At 45.5% G+C, this 22,180-nt stretch overlaps 1 protein-coding gene, 2 long non-coding RNA genes and 1 other non-coding gene across 4 annotated transcripts; 3 read left to right on the top strand and 1 right to left on the bottom strand.

The window, feature by feature from the left end:
• Positions 1–9,203: 9,203 nt before the first annotated feature.
• Positions 9,204–9,593, top strand: LOC121837622. Its single transcript, XR_006078266.1, has 3 exons — positions 9,204–9,244; positions 9,337–9,417; positions 9,541–9,593. It is a non-coding gene; the product is annotated as an uncharacterized LOC121837622 (long non-coding RNA).
• Positions 9,594–9,782: 189 nt separating this feature from the next.
• LOC120842980 lies at positions 9,783–11,067 on the top strand. Its single transcript, XR_005716068.1, has 4 exons — positions 9,783–9,819; positions 9,943–10,023; positions 10,801–10,857; positions 11,009–11,067. It is a non-coding gene; the product is annotated as an uncharacterized LOC120842980 (long non-coding RNA).
• A 3-nt stretch (positions 11,068–11,070) lies between these two features.
• Positions 11,071–12,132, top strand: LOC115318218. The gene is made up of 4 exons (XM_029977924.4): positions 11,071–11,083; positions 11,202–11,396; positions 11,556–11,715; positions 11,914–12,132. Exons 2-4 carry the CDS (start codon positions 11,223–11,225, stop codon positions 12,033–12,035), a joined length of 456 nt encoding a protein of 151 aa, XP_029833784.3. The 5' UTR covers positions 11,071–11,083; positions 11,202–11,222; the 3' UTR covers positions 12,036–12,132.
• A 2,749-nt stretch (positions 12,133–14,881) lies between these two features.
• On the bottom strand, positions 14,882–14,971 carry Trnay-gua. The gene is given in 2 exon segments: positions 14,882–14,917; positions 14,935–14,971. It is a non-coding gene; the product is annotated as a tRNA-Tyr (tRNA).
• Positions 14,972–22,180: the final 7,209 nt, after the last annotated feature.

Genomic DNA, 22,180 nt, shown 5'->3' with positions numbered 1-22,180 from the left:
CATACCACCCTCCCAAGGGGGAAATATTTAGCTAAATCAAAATCCGATCTCTCAGGTGTTGCTGAGTGATGTACACTGGTGGGTGTCCCCACCCCCACCGCCTTCCACACCTCCGAATATCCAAAGACGGTGTATGTCATCGCGCATGACCAAATGGATGACGGAAGGAGAATACTGGAGCGAAATAAAGAGCCGATTTTGATATGGGGTTTTCGCACAGAATCTGGTTTCATTTCATATTTGATGGTATTTAGTATATTATCCGGAATGATAAAGCAAAAAAAAAAAAACACTGAAAAAAATAATGTCAGGAGTTTTGACATCTAAAAATATCGTGCCTCGATATTACCAAATTAAGAAGAAGAAAAAAGAACGCCGTTCTTCCTTCTCATAAGCAACACAAAAAAATTCTATAATAAAAAAAATTCACAGAACCTTTTATACTTTTGAAATATTCGTTCAAATTATTTTTTTTCTTGTGCTTGGAACCGTTCAGATATACATTATCACATATTCTCCTGTATGTTGCCTTCCTTCGGTTTATTACTTTAATGCTGAATCTTTTTCAAGGTATCGCCGTATTTTTAAATGGTACCGTGACACACGTGATGTGTTTACTCCGCCACATTGCTGTTGAGCCAGGAAGGCACCGTGTACTTATTTTTGCAATATTCCACTTTTAATTTTCCGTTCCTTTTCTTTTTTCTCAATTAAGATTTACATTGCTTAGAAAAATTAAAACATGCAGACCCTTGTGTTGTTATTGTATCGCGGTCGGTGTTTATTCTCGCAAGTCATTTTTAATCAACGTTGTGTTCTAGCGTTGCAACGTTAAAGAGATGAGCAACGATTTTAAGGTTGAAAACATTTGCATCTTCTACTTTTGACAATGTTTATCTTGTCAAAGCTTGAAAACATTTGCATCTTCTACTTTTGACAATGTTTATCTTGTCACAAAGGACAGACAACACATCACCCTTCGAAATGTTGCGGTTCCGCCGCGTAATCGGGAGGCAAAAGTCAGAGCATTTCCCGACCTGCAGCCGCGAGCGGCGGCCATGAGAACCATGCGGCGTGACGTCAAAGGGGGACTTGTAGAAAGATAGCAAGTTGTGCAAATACCTGCTCGATAAAAGGTAATTTTTCTAGATATCTTGTCGTTCGAACATAAATATAAATGCGTCAAAAACTGGTATCATCGACAAAACTTTTATTATACGGAGTTTCAATGGCGCTATCTATCCGAGGTCGACAAAAGCGTCAGCCCTATCTGCTACCGCGAAAAGCCGCCAGAAGCCGGAGGGGGACGGGGGCAGAGCCAGACGGGGATGGCCGGACCCGAACGAGACTTTCCTCCTGTTGCTGTGTCGATCGCACTGCGCAAGCACGTGGTCACGTGGTCACGAGGGGGTGAGTTCTCGCTACTCACTGATGGCTCTAGAGAGCTTCACCGGAACCCCGCCTTCCTTCTTTCACGTCACAGCGCACATTACTCGGAAAATGGTGAAGGGGTTGAGAAATGCCGAAAACCTCAATCTTTGTCAATTTTTAAAACAAAACCCAGGACATGCAGGCAAAAGCGGTTTTTGTTTTTTTACTTCGGAAGGTCGAGAGACCAACTCCCAAATTATTTAGACAAAGCACTGAAACTGTTGCACAGCTCGTTTAAGCAACATTGTCACATTTACAATATTTTTGGAAGCCGGATGAATTGTCTACTGTAAAGTAAAGTGATCAATTTAATAATGTGGACAGTATATGAATGACTTCACTTGTGTAGCATACCTTCGATCCCTTTCATAGAACTGCAGAATGCTTGGCAGAATGGCTATTGCAACCGTAGAACCTTGCAAGTCAAAGGCAGGATCTTAAATGTCGAAGTTTTTGCCAGCACCGGATACGACGTCCAGGAACGTCTTGTGGAAATCCTAAAAAGCTCCCGTGAGATATCCCGCGAGCTTTTGGGGGCATGCTTGGGTATTTCAAGGGGATGCATTTGGGAGCAAATAGGAACATGTTTGGGATGCCCAAGGGACATCCCATTCATCCTGGAAGGACGTCCTAAGGATGTCTTACGGATGGCTCTGTGTTATCTGTGTATAGATACAGGGCAAGCTCCTCTCGCGAAGAACTTCACTCTTTTCAATTTCGTAGAGTGACTACTGAAGAGGAGGAAAGGAGGAACTCGCCTCCTCGCCAGGGCTCGTTCTGCTCAAGTGGAACGAAGGGAGTGATTTGGGGGAGGAGCTTTATCGTGTCACCAGCTATATGTCATGCTGTGAGGCATCCTCACCAGATACATTGTGAACGTTTCTCTATCCCGAAATCATCAGCGTTATGGTTGATGATATCTGTTATACCGCTAACATACATCAGAAAGAAGAACGACCCTAACATCAATCCTCGAGGGACTCTGGAGAAATACGTTAAAGGCCTTAACGCTATTAACAATCATTGTTGGGAATATCCAGAAAGTAAAACCCGGCTTTTCGGCCTGCATTAAGAAATTCCACATTGTTGAAAGCTCAAACTCCGCGAGGATCTGAAGCTAGTGGTGAGAATAAAATGCAAACGTTTGAGTGCAAGGTGTCACCTGAATGAAAATACGCAAAAGAAAAGCAAAACTTCTCCATGAGCCGACAGCCACCTAAGCCTAATATTTGCCATACCGAAATTTGAGATTGTGGGCGCTTGCAGCATTTATTTGAGTAAAATATTGGTCAGCAAGAAAAAAAAATCGTCTTCCTTAAGGCTCGTTCACAGTGGCATTTGACTGCGTTAAGACTACTTGCGTCGAGCTGTTGCTACGGCGACCCTTGTGACGAGCCAATGGGGACGCGCTGTACTGCACGTCGCAAAGCAGCGCAACGCAATCGACGCTATTGTGTGAACGAGCCTTTACTTAGAAGCTTGTTCACTGCAGTAAATGCCATAAGCGTCCACTATTTATAATTTCGAGCTCATGAATATTAAAGGCTTAGGTGGACGCCGGCTCAGAGAGAATGCTTTGGTTTTCTTTTGTATTTTTTGATATATGTAACGTCATGTGTTCAAACTTTCCCATTTTATCACCCCCACTAGCATCACCTTCTCACTGAGTTTCAGCTTTCTGCAATGCGTAGTTTAGTTATGCAGGCCGAGAAATCGGCTTTCATTTTCTCGATCGATGCTTGTATTTTCTCTTGGATATTTTAACATCTAGTCACCCAAAAGAATAGCCCGTAATAATAAAACAATTCCAATATTTCTAAAAGAATCACGCGTGGAATCTGATCAAAAGCTTATTGGAAATCCAAGTATACAAAATCGACTTGCCGACTTTCGTGGCATGAAACCAGAGCGTCGTGCGAAAACTGACTGAACTGGGTCACACAAAATACACTTAGAAAAAGTAATGTTAGTCTGACAGTAGCGTAGGCAGGTAGGGGGGGGGGGGGGGAAGAGTCAACCCTCCCCCCCCCTCCCTCCCAGGAGCCCCCTCGCTCCCCTGCTCACGCAGTCGGTTTTGCACGAAGCGACGGGGAAGCGCGGACTATCTCCAACTTATATGCTTTCGGGAAAAAATGTTAGTGGGGTATAAAATACTCAAATGAATAAAATAGGCAGTATTGCTTCATTCATGTTTATTTGATGGGATACGGACCTTGATCGCAGATATACAAAGAACGGATGTTTTTAAACATTTGTGAGGTGAAAGATGGCAATTTCAAGGCCAGGTATAGCAAACTATCCTCACTGAAATACACAGTTCAATCAAACCAAAGTGAACATAATAAAATGAACCCATGGTGATAATATAAAACAATGTCAGTGATGTAAGGAATATTAAATACATTGTAAAAACAATTGCACAGTATGCAACGGGTGGCGCTGCGCTCACGCACACCTTGTGTACTGATCAGAATTACGTGCTTTCGACTAGAAATTACCGTGAATAAAATGGTAACTGTGACTAGTGATATTAGAATGCAATCTACAAGCTCTCTTGACCATCTCATTTATGCCAAGCGCCTACACATTAAGATGGAGCCGCCTGCGTTCATGGCAAACAAATATCCAGGATGTCCTCCTGTTGAACTTCAATGTCGCGGAGAACATTCAAAAGCGCTAGACCGAGTAGTCGCTCATTCGAAGTATCGCTCTCAGGTAGGTTTTCAACCGTCGTAATGACGAGAACGAGGGCTCAGTTTCCGCCTTCGCTATGAGCCAGGATCTTGAGGAGACGATGGACGTTTTGTAATAGGGCCTCCGGACAGAGGGCGACCGTCTGTAGCGCAGACGTGACGGGCATTTCACGTTTCTCCCCCGTGCATTGAACGCCTAAACTTTCCCTATTTTTAGCGAAATTTCCTCACTTTGCAAAATTTCCCTCCATCGAGTCGCGATGGTCGCTTACGGATGCGGTGAAGCCAGTCTTGCTTTTTGCTTTCCATGTCGAGGTGCCATCCGATGCAATTCATTATTAGATTAATCCTTCGTTGCACGGAACATCAGAAACTCCGAAGAGACAAGCCTTCATATTCTTACGCATAGACGCAAGGGTCGTCAAGTTCGTTTCCACGTTCGGCGTGTGGTTTGCGTGTTTGAGCGTGGTGTGTGATGCCATTTCCCAGAGTGACGGAATGACAGGTTCAGACTGACGACTTCTCATCGCCCCGTGGATATGCCGCTGCTGCCTTTGGGCCACAGTGCAAGATAAAGCAGGCTAGCAAAACTGAAGCCTGGTTCAGACAGTTGCGTTTGACTGCGTTTGACTGCGTTGAGGCTGCGAGAAACCAGCCCAGACAACACACCGTATCCCAGGGATGTCCCAAAAACCTCCCGACTTCGCAAACTCCAACTTTAATATCCCTAGGACCTCCGTGGGACATCCGTTAGTAAATGATCCCCAAAACTTTCCACTGGGATGTCCCTCGGAAATCGGTCACCGGATGAACTGGGGATGTTAAAAAGTCAAAAAGTTTTAGCAATTTTTTTTTTTTTTTACGCTAGGGTTTACGCAGGTTTTTCTGTGTTGACGTCCGAAATTTAAAATATTATGGTAAAGGTGGACAGCGAGCGGTCTGTCGGATAACGGTACAACGCCCCAAGTATATGCACGTGCGACCCCGCGTTCGACGGTCCGACACGGAGGGTGCCTTCGTGTTGGACACGGGGAACAGCACTATGAAGAACTTTTTTTCTTGTTCCGTAATGGGGCCAGTTTCGTTTTTCTCACATAAAATGATAAGTTCGGCTTGACATCTCTTGAATACAATGCACAAGCACATACACTTGGAGTTTCCTCTAAAAATTAGCTTAGTTTCAGTTTCGGTACTGCAAATGTTTTAAAAAACGAAAACGTTAGACATTAGTGTTAGTCCGTTCCTTAAACTATGCACTACTGTAAAAAAAGTGTGGAGGGAGGTAGCCAAAATTAATTAACGTGTACATACTAAGTTTTATTATTACTGAACCAAGCATGTATAACTACTGTACAACCGAAGTCAGTTGGAGTCTGGCCACATTGGTCATGCTCCGGCAGCTTTCGCGCCAAAAAACGGAAACCGGTCCTCGCTTTCAACTCCTAGTTATTTTCTCCGCTCCGATTGTTCTGGTCGTTGAATGAAAAAACCAAACACGGACGCGAATTTGACAGACAGTTGAGCAGAGCTTGGAGTACCGTTGGTACCTCTGGCGCGTTGCTGCACCCATGGAAAGCATAGAAAATCAACGAGCTACTCCAGGTAACGTTTTCTATTTACACGTACCACTTAGTGCGGGAAGCGTGTTCTTGCCACTTGTGTGTGCACGCAAAGGCCGTGGTGTGTAACCTGCTTACTGATGGACCAACCTCCAAAAACCACGTTTTATAGGCGAGCGCGTAAAAGGGCCTTTGAAGATCTGCATGCTCTAACGGCCGATGAAGTTTTCCAAGTGGGCCAGCTTGGCGACGGCTCGATCCCGGTTGAAGAGCTGCATGGCCCAAGAGAACGGAGCCATCTGCTCCCGACATTCAACTCCGACCTCGAGAGCTTGGAGCCAGATGAAGCCCAACGTGCTGACCTCCGGCCTCAGCAAATTTCAGAGAGCTCAGGCTCCGAGCTCTCGAGCTCGGAGCCAGATGAATTCGACCGAGTTGACTTCCAGCCTGGGGACAATTCGGAGAGCTCAGTCACAGAGTTTGAGAGCTCGGAGGCAAATGAATTCGACCGAGCTGACCTACAGCCTCAGAACATTCCGGAGAGCTCGATTCGTTATGAAGAGAAGAGAAATTGCGAGGATGCGGACGTTCATGAATCGATTGTAGGAAAACTCCGGAGCTGGGCTCTTGACACGGCTACGCCTCACCGCGCACTCACTGAGCTTATGAAGATTTTGCAAACTCATTCCTGTTTTGCATCAATCCCCGGCAGTGCTATATCACTGCTTAAAACCCCCAGAAAGGCATGTGTAGAGAAGATGGGAGCCGGCAAATACTGCCACTTCGGTGTGAAGGAAGGACTTCACGATACTTTGAAACGAGCACGTTTTGTGCCAGACGTCATCAAGATCAATGTAAACATTGACGGTCTTCCGCTCACAAAAAGCACCCGTGATAACTTCTGGCCTGTGCTATGCCATGTGACCAATTGCGGGAAATGTGACCTTTTTCCCATTGATGTTTACTATGGCAAATTAAAAGCCGTTTGTGCGGAGGAATTTCTGCGGCCTGCTGTGTCCGACATCATTGAAGCACTGAGCGACGGATTAATCTTCGAGGTGCAGGCATTTGCGAATCGAGCTTTCTGTGCTCATCTGTGATGCTCCCGCAAAGTCCTATGTCCTCGGCATCAAGGGCCACAATGGTTACTTCAGTTGTACAAAATGCCAAACAGAAGGTGACTTTCTCAATGGTCGCATGTGCTTTCCGCAGCTTGATGCCACGTTGAGAACGGATGGGAGTTTCCGAAGCCATGCACAAGAGGAACATCATCTCCAAAGAACTGAACTGGAAAAGCTTCCTATTGATTTAGTGAAGACCGTTCCATTGGACTATATGCACCTTATCTGTTTAGGTTTGGTTTCTAAGCTCCTGAGATTATGGCTCAAGGGTGACAGCAGGTGTCGGTTAGGCACGGCTGCACGAGATGCTATATCTTTAGCCAACCTTGAGATTGAACGGTACATCTGTTCCGATTTTGGTCGAAAGCCCAGAAGTCTGCTCGATTTAGACCGCTGGAAGGCGGTAGAATTTCGGCTGCTTGTGTTATACACAGGGCCCATTGTTCTTTACTCGAGAGTTCCAGAGCCTTTCTTCTTCAACTTCATGACTCTGCACGCTGCCATCACAATTCTCAGCAGCCCAAAACTTTGCCTTGAGTATGTGGACTATTCTGAACAACTGCTTGTACATTTTGTGGAGACCTACATTTCATTGTATGGAAAGGATAAGGTGTCGCATAACGTGCACAACCTTATCCACATTGCGAATGATGCACGCACTCATGGACCCTTGGATGGGTGGAGTGCATTCCCTTTTGAGAACCTTATGGGGACATTGAAAGTCTTTCAAAGGAAACCCGAGAGGCCCTTGGAGCAACTCTACAACAGAATCGCTGAACGCAGAAGTATGTTTGTGAAGACAAAGTTCAAGGATAAAAATCACTTTTTCCATGAACATGTCAATGGCCCACTGTCTGTTGGATGTAAAGGCCCTCAATACAAGGCTGTTCAAATCCTTCACAAATTTACGTTGACGACTCGCATCAATGACAACACCTGTATGCTCAACGGTGGTGACATCATCATGATCCAGAACTTCGCTTTTTGCTTCCTGTCTGGCCAGGCACTGGTGATCGGCAAGCGGTTCGAGAGCTCAAGTGACTTGTATACCCACCCCTGTCCGTCGTCAATGCTTGGTGTTGTGCTGGCGTGTAACCCTTCCGTCACCAAATCGTGGCCACTTTCAGATGTTGCCCAGAAATGTGTCCCAATGCCTTGCAAGGGAAAATTTGCTGTCTTTCCTTTACTTCATTTCCAGTAATGTCACCTCTTTCAACTTCGGTTGTATATTGATCTGCAATCTTCATTTGTTGACAGAATCTTGCTTTTTTATATATCTAGATGACAAAAAGTTTGGAGTTGTCAAATTCGTTGGTGACAATACCGTCGCCGTTATTCATTCAAACTGGGTGGATGGGGCTGACTGCTTTTGGCCAACTGCAACACAAAAGAATCTTGGTGCTCTCACCTTGGAAGGTGCCCAGCCACAGCCAGATTGGAAGAAATCCCGTTTTGCTTCCTTAGGATGGTATGGTAAGTGGAAAAAACTGCTGAAGATGTTCTAGCAACTGAATGCTTGGTGGAGACATAGCAATCCCTTCTTTTTTACAGACACTTACCAGAAAGCCAGAAGCAAGTTGCCGACGGCCGAGTTGACATCGGACCTTTGTAGCGACGTGGAGATGGGTCGTGGGAGAAGGAAAAAGCCAAGAGGATTTTGTATAGTGAAACTGAATCTGAGGGTGAAGAGACCTACCAGCCGCCCAAACCGCCAACTCCACCATGCTTTAAACCAACAACGAAAAGTGAGTGGTTTACTCCATAAGCAGTAAACTGAGTGCACCTCTACGGAAGGTATTTGCTTTTTGACATTTCACATGTCTGAGTTGTTCAAGTTCTTGTTTCAAATATAACTCGGGTATGTTTGTTTCTCCAGGCGTCCGCTGCAGACGTAAAGTGCCCCAGGTTCGAGAAAAGACTTACAAGCCCTCCGGCGAGCGAGCACATGGTAGTAAATGTTAATTGCTTTTGGTGCTTTGTTTCAATGCCTTAGCAGAATTGCTTCAATGTTCCTTGGTTGGTGCTGTATTCTTAGCATGTGATTTCAGCGACAATGGATTCATCATGTCTTTTTAGGCAGCCACCGCCTTTTTAAAGGCCGATCCATTACCTCGGTACCAATCAGCAACCAAGGATTCATTGAAGTTGAACCCAGTAGGCAGGCGAACTAGTAAAGGATAGACGTAGTAACCCTGGAGTGGGGACAAAAAGGATGGACACAACACGGAGCTTTGTGTTTGTGGTCATCTTTTTTGTCCTCACGCTCCAGAGTTCCGATGTCTAAGAATTCATGTGGAGAGGCTAGACATGGTACGAAATATTCATCACTCCTACGGCTAATGCGTGGTCTCTCTTTCAGGCAGTCGGCGTAAATCTCATGAGAAATTGTCGCCTCAGCACCGTTCACCAACAAGTTATTCCTCTCAAGAGCAGACACACGGTAATAAACATCTACCACTTTTGGAGCTTTTCTGTGGTGGGGTTGTCTTGTATTATGTTTAAAGTAAGGTGAATGCATGGTTTATTTTTCAGGCAGTCACTGTGAATCTCATGGAGAGCTGTCATCTCGGCACCGTTCACCAACCAGTCATTTCTCTCAAGAGTGGACACATGGTAAGAAGCATTTATCACTTTTCGAGCTTTTTCTCAACACCACTCCAGGATAGCTTTCCAGTGGTGGGGTTGTCTTTCTTGTATCATGTTTAAAGTACGGTGAATGTTTGGTTTCTTTTTCAGTCAGCCGCCATGAATCTCGTGGAGAGCTGTCACCTCAGCACCGTTCAGCACCCCGTTATTCTTCTGAACAGTGGACACATGGTAATAGATATTTATTACTTTTGGAGCTTTCTCTCAACACTCCCAGATAGCTTCTCTGTGGTGGAGTTGTCTTTCTACTATGTTTAATTTATTGCAAATGCATGATTTCTCTTTCAGGCAGTCGCCGTGAGCCTCGTGGAGAGCTGTCACCTTGACACCGTTCAGCAAACAATTATTCCTCTCAAGAGTGGACACATGGTAATAGACATTTATTATTGTTGAAGATTTTTCTCAACACCACTCCAGGATAACTTTTCCATCGTGAGGTTGTCTTTATTGTATTATCTTTAAAGTACGGAAAATGCATAATTTCTCTTTCAGGCTGTCGCCGCGAGCCTTGTGGAGAGCTGTCAACTCGGCGCCGTTCAGCAACCAGTGATTCCTCTAAAGAGCGGACACATGGTAACAAACATTTATCACTTTTGGATCTTTTTCTCGATACTTTTCCAGGATAGCTTTGCCTTTTTTGAGGTGATATTGCCTTAATTGTATATACCGTAATGTACCGAGCAAGCGCCCTCTCAAAATTTGGAGGTAATTGCGAAAAGAGGGGGGATTCTCGTTAGGTGATCAATTTCACCTATATTTGTACTGCGCGTAATCTTTGAGATGCTACAATATTTGGAGGTGGGCGCTTAGTGTGGAATGGGCGAACACCCAGTATTTTACGGTACTTTTTAATATGGTGCGCACAAGATTTTTCCATCAGATACTCGCCGTGCATTCCATAAAGAAACGTCGCCTCGTAGTCAAGCGAGCAAGTCACCTGCTTGGTGGGAACATAGTGAAAAAAGTTTGTTTTTTGTTTGCTTGATTTGTTTATGGAAGACAGGAACCTAACTTGTGCTTTAATGAGGGAACTTGTTTACAAACCAGCATAGTCCGCGCTTCGTTTGGCTGATTTCACTGCTTTGGAAGTTATTATCTCGAGTGCCTTTTGATATCTGCCCTATTGTGGTATTTCAGTGCTAGAAGAGCTCTGTTACATATCTCTTTTCTCCCGGGAACCATTCCATCTATAGACAGCGGAGGGTTACTAACTGTCTTCATGGACACATAAGTTATTAGTCTTAGTCTATTTGCAATATTTGGGACTAAGTTTGAACCTGTTTACTGTGGATGTGCATTGTTATACAGATCAGGCTTTAACCGCAGTTTGCGCTCAATTTCTTTTTCCAGGAGGCCGTTCCATGTCCCCTTTGACTCCGAGACATGAGCAAGCAAGCCAAGAACACGGTAATAAATCCGAATTTTTGTGGTATATCCCATTTTCAAAAAACAATCCCTTTTGCTATTTGAGCACACACTATAAATCTTTCTCTTACTATTATGTTACGTTCAGATGGTGCTTCAAATCCTATTTAAGGATACTTTTGCTGTTTCACAGGTGATCACATTTTGAAAGACGGACAGCCTTACACTCATGGCCCGAGTACATCAACATCCGGCCAGCAATTGAGTGGTGATGACATTCAATTGTTTTCTTAAGACTAGATACCTCTTGCCCTAACATATGTTCGTCTGCTGGGGTCGCCTTACGTGCAACTTTGTGTGCACTCGTTCTAAGCTTTATGATGCAGGTACTGAAGTCGCTACACATCATGAGACAAACCCAACAACACCAATCTGAGCAGCTGATGATGATCACCGACATGATACACCATGTGGATGGGCCACCTGCTGAACCTCTAAGCTTTGCACAGTTCGAGACCCTACAGGAATTCCTTGCCTTTGAGAAAGAGTTGACTGCATGCGAACAAAAAAGGGTCCAACTGGTTAGCTCACGTTTGAGATGCACTCTTTTTTATAAGGAGGATAAATCCATACTACTTTTTGTACGGCCTCTGAGGCCTTCATACACCCTCCTGCAGTAGAGGCGACCCATTCCCCACGTCCAGCAAGTTCACATTTACTATCTTTGGTATTTATTTCAGAAGCAGCAGATGCAAGTAATTGGGGGTGATGATGCGAAAGATAAAACTGCCCGAATTCTTCGCAAAATGCTGTGCCACGAAGTGGGGGCAGCCTTCACATGGTATGGGACCAAGACAAATGGAAAGTTCTCCAGTCTAGAGTTCTGCAAGGTGATGTGTGGTATATACCCATGCACTGTAATGATATAATTCATGATTTTTACTTTGTGTGTGTGGAACGTTTATGAGAAACTCATTTACAATTGGTTAATTTTCTTTCCTGTTGGCTCTAACTAATAAAATCATGCTATAAGACATGGTGCTGCAGCTAAGTAACACATCTGCTTCTGCTAGATTTTAACCCTAAAATATTTTACAGCTTGCATTACAGCGAGCAAGCCGAAGGAGGTGGCTGTTGGCACCCTGAAGGAAGTTGAAGCCACTACAATGTCATGGCTGCGCCATGCCCAGGAGAGGCTTCAAAAGCATTGCAATAAGTAAGCCTATTCATTTGTGTTCAGCTGAGGTTGCAATGTTAAGGTTCATGAAATTACATGTTGCATGTCCAACTCTGAAATATATGGCCACGGTTCGGAACATATTAAGGAATGGAGCATACCTCTCTCAAATGAACTGCATTTGCTTTGGTTGAGGTGTCTACCTGAAAAGCTACAAACATGGTCGCACTAGAATAATTAATAATTTAATTAAGCAGACATTCAACAAGGCAGTTTCAACAGGGAATTCAGCTTATCAGCTTGTTCTTCTATCTTCTAGGGATGTGGAAGAACCCGGGGAGGGTCTGTGAAAGCAAGATGGCCGGAAAGCTACGGATAGTCTGTAAGAGCTGGGAAATGGTCTGTGCAAATAAAATAGATGTTACCTTTTCTTACAGATTGGAGTTGCCTTTTTGTTAATGAGAACCTCATCTGGAGTCTTGCAAAAGGGCCGTCTTCACATGCAGTGTGCTTTATATTCTAGTAAACAGCAGGAGGCACTCATTTTGTTAAATGAATACTTGATAATCAGTATATCATGCATGTAATGATGCTGTTTTTCAGGGGTCTTTGGCTACATCCTCAGTAAGAACTGCATTTACAGCTGTGAGGCTGCAAGAGACCCCAGTTGTCATGCCTTGTAAAACTCCTAACACTCACCATAGTGAGATTTACTTTCCTTCAAAACAGCACATGCCATGTCTCCCTTACCCCAGAATGTAGAATGCACATCGCCTGTGTTGGCGGCTCGGTACACTGGCTCCAGTGGTTTCGAGTAATTTCAAATGGCATCCGCAAACCTGAATGAGCTGTCTTGTGCAAGTCCCATAGCCATCCAATGTGGGATAATACCTCCCAAAGTAGTCCTACTCGCATCCCGTGAGAGTGCGAAGGAATGTCCACGGGACCTCCGTGGGAACCTCCCATGCTTTGTTTCCAGTGCCATTTGAGACGTCTACGGGAAGTTTAAGGGGGGAATCTGGGATATCCCTGGGATGTCGCTGCCATCCCGGTGGGACTTCCGTAGGACGCCCCTGGGATACATTTGTGTTGTCTGGGAGGACATCCCTGCTGCTTATATCGCGTGCCAAGATGATTCCTTGAATTGGATTCCAAGCTTCATACGAAGCACAGATGTGCCGGAGACTCGTTTTCGGTTCTCGACGCAACGCAGTCAACCGCACTCAAACGCAAGTGTCTGAACCGGCCTTAAGACTCTCTTTCCTTCGGCATCTTGTTCTGTAGCACGAATTTGTTGAACTTTTAAGAGATAATAGATTTTGGTTTTGTGATTGTTCAAAATTGCCTTCGCCTTATATATGGGCCCCTAGTGTTTGTGCCTGGTCGGTTGCTCTAATTTTTCAGCGTCAAGATTTTTTTTTTTCAGCTTTCTGTTTTGTGACGTTATAGCTATCCTTGTGTTTTCTCTGGCCTTTACACGTTGGTAATGCAGTGCTACCTAAAAAAGCGGAGGGAGTTGTGTGCTGTGAGGAAGCTTTTAAAGTTGATGGGGCGCAACTACGACAACAGTAAAACAGTGAGCCACCACGGCCGTGTTGCTCTAAATAAGGAGTTTTCGTCGATCGTTTCCGCTGTCCCGCAATGCTCTCCGCAACCCGCTACGATACCCAGAACTCTACTGTCAAGGCATCGGCGTGCAGGCGCGGTGGCGGCTTCTTTTTTGCGGAGGGCTCAGCGGAGGGAGAAACACGGTCTACGAAAACTCCTTATTGAAGCCTGCTCCATTTTGAAAACTGACAACGCATCTTTACCTGTTTCGTCGTAACAGCGCCTCCATAATCTTTGCCTGAACGTCCGTACCCCCGAGCTTACCCTGCGTCATTTGGGGGGAACGTTAACCCCCCTCACCCCCCCCCCCCCTTTCCCGAAATAAAATCCTGGCTACACCACTGTAATCTGACTTTAAACACTTATGTAGACTGCATGAGCCATTGTCTTAGAGCATATACTGATGAGCGAGTGGCATGGGATAAAAAAAGAACGCAAATTTCCTCCTAATTTGCCTTAAAAATCACGGTGGAAAATGAAAATCAAAATTATTTTAATCGTGATTTAAATAAAACTTGTTTTACCGTGATGATAAAAATCAATCCTTCTCTACAAAAATAATCCCAAAATATTTTTTATTTACCACTTGTCCATCCTTTGTTGCTTTCTGTGTGAAATTAAAATAAAAGGACCCTGAAGCAAGAATGACTTGTATCAGGCTGAACAGGAACACGAGGCAGTGGTCGTCTGGGGCCATCAAAATGCCCTGAGCTTTCTTTCTAACGTTTTATGGCACGTAAATAGGGATGGGAAAGAAATCTACAAAAAAAAAACTAGAAAAGTAATGTACTCTATTAAGAACATCTGAACGCGAAAGAAAAAGCAGATCAAGTTTCTTCGCTAACGAAAAGAAATCAAGCTCTCTTTCCACTATGGCGGGGTTTATTCAATAAAAAGTCGTCTATTAAACTGCAGTTTTAATTTGCAGTAATTCTTTTTTTTTTTCCGGGTTGTTTTCAGTAATTGAAGGGATTGATCAATTAGTCTGGCATATTGCGAAATATATCTTATTAGGAATTGTTTTAGAGCTACAGTGTTTTTTTAAGTTAATCTGATGTAAATAAAACCTATACGATTTCTTCCATGTTTACAAAAATATAATGGTTTGATTCACCCAGGCAAAAACTGTGTATATGACTGGTAACACCACTGTGAAAACAAAACAGAAATAACAATAATAGTGATAGTGGGGTGAGCTGCTGTAAGTTTAAAGTATCTGTGAAAACTCCAAATTAGGCGAAAAAACAAAATGGTAAAACATTAAGCCTACAGAAAGGACTGTCCGTCGAGCCGGATTCGAACCAGCGACCTATGGATTTCCACAGTTCTCACTTCTACAGTCCACCGCTCTACCAACTGAGCTATCGACGGACGCAAACGAGGGAAGCCTACATTTGAGCCCGATTCTGTGAAGAGGAAATGGTTTGTTTCTTTCCTTGTCATTTGTGGTTTCGACTTCAGTTCTGCTATCACAGATACTCCGATCAACCGGACAAACGACGCGGCCGCTCACTTATTCCGATTCGAGTGTCTGTGCGGAAAAATAGCGGTGCCCAACGCGCGGAGATCTGGGAGGCCCTTTCGACGTACAGCGGGTAGCTCGACACGCTCAATCTTAAAAGTTCACGACCGAACAAACTCGATTGGTGGATTCTGATGCTGACTCAGATCAGAGGCTTCGTCATCCGAAGAAAGTAGTTTTGCGATTTGCTTGACCGCAAGTGCGCTCAAAAAGCGGTCTAGCTGCTTTAGACGATCTCACCTTCAGCACTGCTGGCGCGGCGCCATCCGGGAGCTTTACAGCGAAGCATCTCACAAGATCGTCGGCCACTCAGGCGGCATTTTAAACGCTCACTACGGTGAGGGGGCCCGTCACTGTAGTGCAGCCGGCAAAAGTGAGGGGGCCACGTCACTGTAGTGCGGTAGGCAAAAGTGAGGGGCCCCGTCCCCCGGTGCGGTCTATTCTAACTAAACGGTGAGAGCGCTTAAAATTTATACGCGCTTTAACCTAGCTTTAACCTGCGTCTTCGTCTTTTTGGCCCGTTTTTTTGCGCTATTTTTAATATAAATGAATAAAGTTTGTTTCGTTGCATTGTTTCAAGCGTTTCCAAAAATGTACCGTATTTTCCGGGCTATACTTTTAAAAGTTGAAATTTTAGGCTGTACGGACTATGCGGGATTTTTGTTTTTCAATATCGTTGATTATGACGAGACGAGACGGATTTTGTGAGTGAAAGAATATGTTAATGATGATTTATGTATATTAAAGTTTTTTTTGTGAGCTAAGAAAGCAGACATTTCTCAAGGTGTGCCCTCTATAAGAAGATATCCGTTACGAGTAAGCACCAGGTGCGGACTATGCACCGTGTGGACAATGTAAGCAAACTTTTATTTTTTTTCCCAAATTCGCCCTTGCGGACTATAGTCTGGAAAATATGGTACAGCAGCATAAATAAACGCTTTCAGAAATGTTTTGTTGACAGTAAAAAATTTTTTATTGAAGGTAAACACACAACCTTGTGACAATATAAAAAGTTTTCCCATGCTGTTAACACGGTGACATTGGCGCAGACTCGAAGTATGGCCGGCAGGACACTTGCAGATGATGTACACATCTCGAGAAACAAGGGACTGTCAAAGAAATCGTAGGGCCGAGAACCCCGACTATTTCAGGGATGTCGCACGGCAGATCATGATATTCCAAATCTCACGAAAGATGTCTCCCAGTTCGTAAGAAAGCAGTCATCACCTAACCTTATCTATCTTTAGCCAAGCTATACTGAATCTTTGCGTACAGACTAAACCAAAACATGTAACTCAAAGACAGAAGAGACTACAGAAGTTGCCAATCAACTAACGATACTTTTACTGGCTAAGAACCGGGCACATATAGAGAATGCAAGATAGACGAGGGAAGGTCACCTGTATATTCGAGCGAGGGAGTGAAAATTAATTTAAATTGACTAAGAATCTTTCACGAGCAATAACAGGGTTGGTAGGTTCCCTGCAATTAGTCTTCATTCAACACCTCAGCTGGCGTCTCGTCTAGTAACTTGTTGCAGGATGAGCATCAGCGTCGACCTTGCGGGTGTTCACAAAGTGCACGCTACAAATCCTCGCTGACGTTGGCGGAATGAAAATTGAACCGCCCCCACTGAAAAATAAATCAATAATATAAGATATCTGGTGTGATCAGCGGAAAATAGACACGAAATAATAAAAACTATTATTGTTCCTAACAAGTAAAAACATAATCAGGCTTTTTTTTATTTTAAAGGGGCCCACCAACACTTTTTTGACCGGTTTGAAGTTGGCGCTGAAACGGAGCTCCATGAAAGCAGGAACACCGAGGAAAAAAATATTACAGAAATTCGCAATATTTTGTGAGTTATTAGAAAACTAAATATTGCAGAAAACAACTTTAAATAAGCAAAACATTGCACTTCATGACGTAAAATGAAACAGTTTAGCGATTGGAGCAAAGCATCGGCCCGGGCGATTGGAGCAAAGCGTCGGGCCGGTCGGCTCGTCGGCCATTAGGCCTAGCTGCAACCATCGTAGCTTTGGGATCGGGTTGCTATCAATCGATGAATTTACCGGGCTTATCGGATTTTGAGTGCGGAGCTGGGCGTCGCGCCGCACGAGGGCACTCCACGCATGCGCCGCGACGCGTCTCTGCCTCAGTCCGCTTCGACTGCCGTCTCCCGCAACTCCGCTACCGGAGCCACCTCGGCGAGTAAGAGCTATAAACTGGTGAGCGGTCCCGCTTGGCAAAAGCTGGGTCCCGTCGCCGCACTTCACTCGAACAGTGAAAAGTCTGTCACAGCACTGAGAGAAAATAAGGGTTCCCCTGGCTCCTCTTACTGCTTTTAGTTGACCGGGACCGGGGGCGCACAAGTGAAAATACGACGCGCGTTGACTACACGGATCATTTGTCGTCTGCTCACGATGGTACGTCGCGGACGCCGCTGGGAGACGCGCATGAGCGACAAGGCGTTGTTTTCGCCCTTTTTGAACTTTACTTTGCAACTTTATAAGCTCTATAAAAATGACTTGTTAGAGAAATAATGACGGTTAACGTGTGATATACTTTATTTCGCTTCAAAATTCCTGGGACGGCTCTCGCCAATCACGAAACCCAGAGAATGTGACGTATAGTGAAAGGGAGCACCGTTATGCGCGCGCATTCGGCACCTCGCGGCGCCACCGTCGGAGGAGGTGTTTCCGAGTTGTCAAATTAAAATATGATGCGCTAATATTTTCAAACTCTTTCGTTGTCCACTGGGTTTCCGGGACCACTAGCGTGTAGAAACCGCAAAAATAAGTCGACGCTCAAATACTGTTGGAGGGCCCCTTTAAAGAGGGGGGGGGGGGGGGGGGGGGGGGCTGGTTGGGGCGGTTTGGATGTGCATTCCTTGTGTGTGTTGTTTGTGAGGGGGGGATGCCTGTTTTTATTAAAGGGTCGAACATGATGGCTCTAAACAGCTAAAAAAAAAAAAAACGGTAACAGCAATTAAGAAACACACACGGCAAGAGAAAGCTGCACTCGCGACCCCCAAGAGCCCCCTCCCCTAGCTAGAAGTCTGCAGACAAAGTAAGAACGGCACGGCGTTGAACGGCCGACCTACAGCACGTCTTCGTTGCCCTTCACTGCGATTTGGCTGCACGTTCACGCTCGAGGCTCGCGAGACAGAAGCCCTATCGAAGGTTGGAAGCAGGTACCTGCCGTTCTCATCCCGACAGTAATTCTAGTTGCAATATTCGTGCCAAAGGGATCAAACATCACGATCCAGGCCCCGTCAAACACCTCAAGTTAAGGAAGAGACGCGCGCGTAAATCAAATATTCCGTCACTCAGGCACTGCCAACTGACTCTCCCGCGCTCGGTAGTCAGGCGTATTTAGCAAAACTGATCTTCCAACGAACGAGAAACTTACTTTTGTTGGAGCACTGCATGCCGTGGTTCAGGCTTGGCGCCGTTCGAGTCGCGTACGACTTTTCAGGGAAGTGGTAGAATTTAAGGACTGACTGCAACAATATCGGAAGTTGTTACTGCCATCAATAACAAAATATTGGTGCTAGCCGGGCTTTTATATCTTTTTTATCGCAATTATTATTATTGACTAGCGTACCCGACCGCCTACGGCGGAGAAGCGATGCGAAAAACAACGAGCCACTCTGAATAGGGCGTCCCGCCAGGGGCTGGAATGGCGCTGTAGTCAGCAACAAAACTTGAGCGCTTTTTTTTTTTTGTCTAAATAACAACAAATATACCCCATTTTGACGTCACGGACGTGACGTCATTGGTCACGCCCCCTGCACTTCAAATCCGTGCCGAAAATACGTAGCCCGAAACGAGCGAGTGGAGATGGGCAGATGAAGAGATAGCGGCAGTGTGATTGTACTAGACAAAAATCTCACCTCCTGCCTTTTTAATTGAGCGGCGACTAGCGCCACCTCGTTTCGGAACGTTCATCATAAGTTGTTTGACAGTGCAATAAATTATTGTTTAAAGTGTGAGAACCGTTGTCTATTAGTCTAAACCAAATAAAACAATTTTCAGATTGTCGTAAACAATTTTCGTTGTTTAAAGAATCGTAACTTTAGATTTACGGACAAGTCAATCGTATTTCAGATTACGGATGCTTCTCCGTAGCTTTTAATGAGAAGCTCTACGTTTTTTGACGGAACGTTTTTACCGTGTATGAGCGAAATCGGCCACGCCACTGCGCCTTTTTTTAATTGACCGAGTGGTTTTGAATTAGTGTACTTTAGTCGATTTCGGACACTACTCCACCTACACATGAAACAGATCGTCTGTTTTCTGAAATTTATTTTATTTATGTAACGTTATTATTTTTTTCTCGTTATGTAATGCATTTTATTAACCCTCGCGGTGTAATAAATAAAATGATATTAAACCCTAAACTTTGTCCACCCCTCAGTTTCTATTTGGTAGTGACCCCAAGGTCTAGGTCACGAGAGTCGAACAGTCGTTTCCCTTCGTGATCTCGTTCCAACCCCAAGGCCAAGTCAAGGTCACGAAGAGTCGAAGAGTCGTCCACTCTCGTGACCTTACAAACTCCCGGTGGACTGAGCCGGTTCGAGCGTCGGCGTGGGGCTCCTCGTGGGCTCCGTGAGGTCCCAGGTGACGCTTCGGAGAGTCACGGAGCCGTCCCGGTCTTCGCAATCGGGCTTGTTCCGTGGCGCTCCGATGCAGCAGACCTTGTCCCACCAGAGCCTGAGGCAGAGGGACTCGGCGCTCGTGACGCGAAGCAGGCCGCACAGCTCCTGGTTGTGGATGAAGAAGGCGGCGTACTCGATCCGTCCCTCGAACGCCTTGAGCGTGTGCCGCATCACCCTCACGTACACCTTCCACACCAAGCAGCTGCGCTCCAACTGCAGATTTGAGAGAGAGGGGGAAGGGGGCAATTAACTCATACCATGGGGGGCATTTACATTTTCATGGCGGACACGTCCTGTGCGGATCAGCTGTGTGTGCTGTTGCGTGGCGAGGAGGACAGTGTACCGAGAGGGGGAGGAAAGCCTGGAGACGCTCGCGGACAATCAACGTTTTCGCGTCTTCCTCGCAGCTTGTGTCTCAAACGCGGCCCATAGATCACGTAAACTCGATCGAGAAACACTTTTGAATCAAGGAACAGTGCACGAACTGCGAGGCCAAGCGGCGCATCGAATCCATGCGCGCCTCTCACGTGCGTGGGGGGGCGCGTCGTCAGTGCAATAAGGTGTGCAAGTTCACCTGCGCTTTGCGCTGCGCTTGTTTGCCCTCGAGATGTGCCCCTTGTGCCTTTTGTTTCCCCCCTACTAACCAAGGACCATGCGCGCTGCCTTTTGATTGGTGTGCCTCTCCTTGCGCTCCAATGCGCCACAGATGCATTTTGGAACGCTTGCCCACAGTTTTGCCCCCTTGACGACGAGGCCGTAGAGCTGCATTTACATTACCTGCCGCAAGCCAGGACACGGCGCACCAGCGGACGCTACACTCTAAAAAGAATGATGTCGTAAAATAACTCTGAGGGGTGCTTCGGCTTGAACATATTTTGGTTCTTCGTGAAGAACCTAGAGGGCTCTTGGAGCTTGTAGTCGACATGACCCTGAGCTATGTGATTCGCAGCCCGATACCTTTGTTCCACGCCACAAGGAGGAGGCAAAAGGGATTGTAAAATGCTACTCAGAGGGGCCCGACGTAGCAGGCGAATGTTGGCGCGGGCAGCCGGCTTCGTGTGACGAAACGTTGCTCTACCACGTGGTATCAAGACGTCACAGAGCGTGTAATAACTACGGCTCTATGCCTTTGGACACATGAAAAAAATATCTAAAAAATTCTTGCTCTCAACATTTTTGTTAATTGTGATCTATCCTAGAACTCAGAATTTCGAGGTAACCATGGCAAAGCAAGGAAAAACGGTATTCTCCAAAAATGCTGGGTCACGGCGCAGGATCAGTGGTACTGAGGAGAGGTCACTCGAGTTTCTTTTCTAATGTCGAATAATGAATAAAAGGGAGTTTACCGTGTAACTTGTCAGCGTTTGTTAAAGGGGCCCTGCAATCAATTTTAAGCATCTACCTTTTTTGCGGTATCCACGTCTCTTGGGGTTGGGGCACCGTGGGTTCGGACAAGCCAGCGGACACGGAGAGAGTAACTAAACATCAGTGCATCATATTTTAACCGGGCGACGCGGAAACCTCCTCCACAGGGCGATCCGCGGTGCCGAAAGCGCTCGATGTGTGAAGTCTTTGGTCCTGGGCTTAATACTGGTCAGAGCCGATAAAAGCTTCTTTTTAGTCAAAATACAAAATATAAGTGGTGCGAACCGTTTCAATTATTTAGAAAAGTAGTTTTTGTTGAGCACTTTAGATCAGAAAAGAAACAAATGCAGTTCAGAAAGTACGGAAACAAGAAATGACCCGTCGACATACCCGCCACCAAGTGGTGGAAAAGGCGGCGCATACTAGAAAGGTGTAGTGAAATCAGATACCGTCGAGCGTAGAAAGGTCCCGGATGTACGTGGCGGCGCTGCGACCGTACATGGACTCCAGGATCGAGAAGGTTTTGCTTGAGGTTTGGTCCTTTGGCGGTATAACAGCGCGAAGTGGCTCCCGTTCTGAACTGATCTTTACCCCGTGTTTGCCGTCGTTTGTGGCCAATGAAGTGTCATGTAAAATTAGTATTTAATCGCGCAGCAAATGCAATGAGAGCCGCCTTGGTTGCTCACTTCATACAGCCTATCCAGATCATGCACCCTCTCGAGCCGTCGACACGGAGTGCGGCAGCCGTGACCGCTCGCTGAGCTCACTACCCCTCCTCTAGTTCACGGCCACTCAACCAGGAGCAAGGACGCCATGAAAGAGGTTATTTTTTTGCTTGTTCTTGTTATTAATTTGCCTATAAATTATAAACTAAAGCAAAATTTGAGAAAAGAAAAGTTTCATTAAGTTACTATACGTTCAGTGCGTTCAGGTTTGGTGCAAAATAAAGAAAAAAAAGGTTTTTCAAGGCCCGTTTAAGGACAACGTGACATTGTACTTCTGGGCCACAACAAAGGCCACCGTTCCGGTC

Source organism: Ixodes scapularis, unplaced genomic scaffold, assembly GCF_016920785.2.
Source record: "Ixodes scapularis isolate PalLabHiFi unplaced genomic scaffold, ASM1692078v2 PGA_scaffold4__175_contigs__length_147842914, whole genome shotgun sequence".
Taxonomy (NCBI): Eukaryota; Metazoa; Arthropoda; class Arachnida; order Ixodida; family Ixodidae; genus Ixodes; species Ixodes scapularis.
This window is presented reverse-complemented; position numbering and strand designations above follow the sequence as displayed.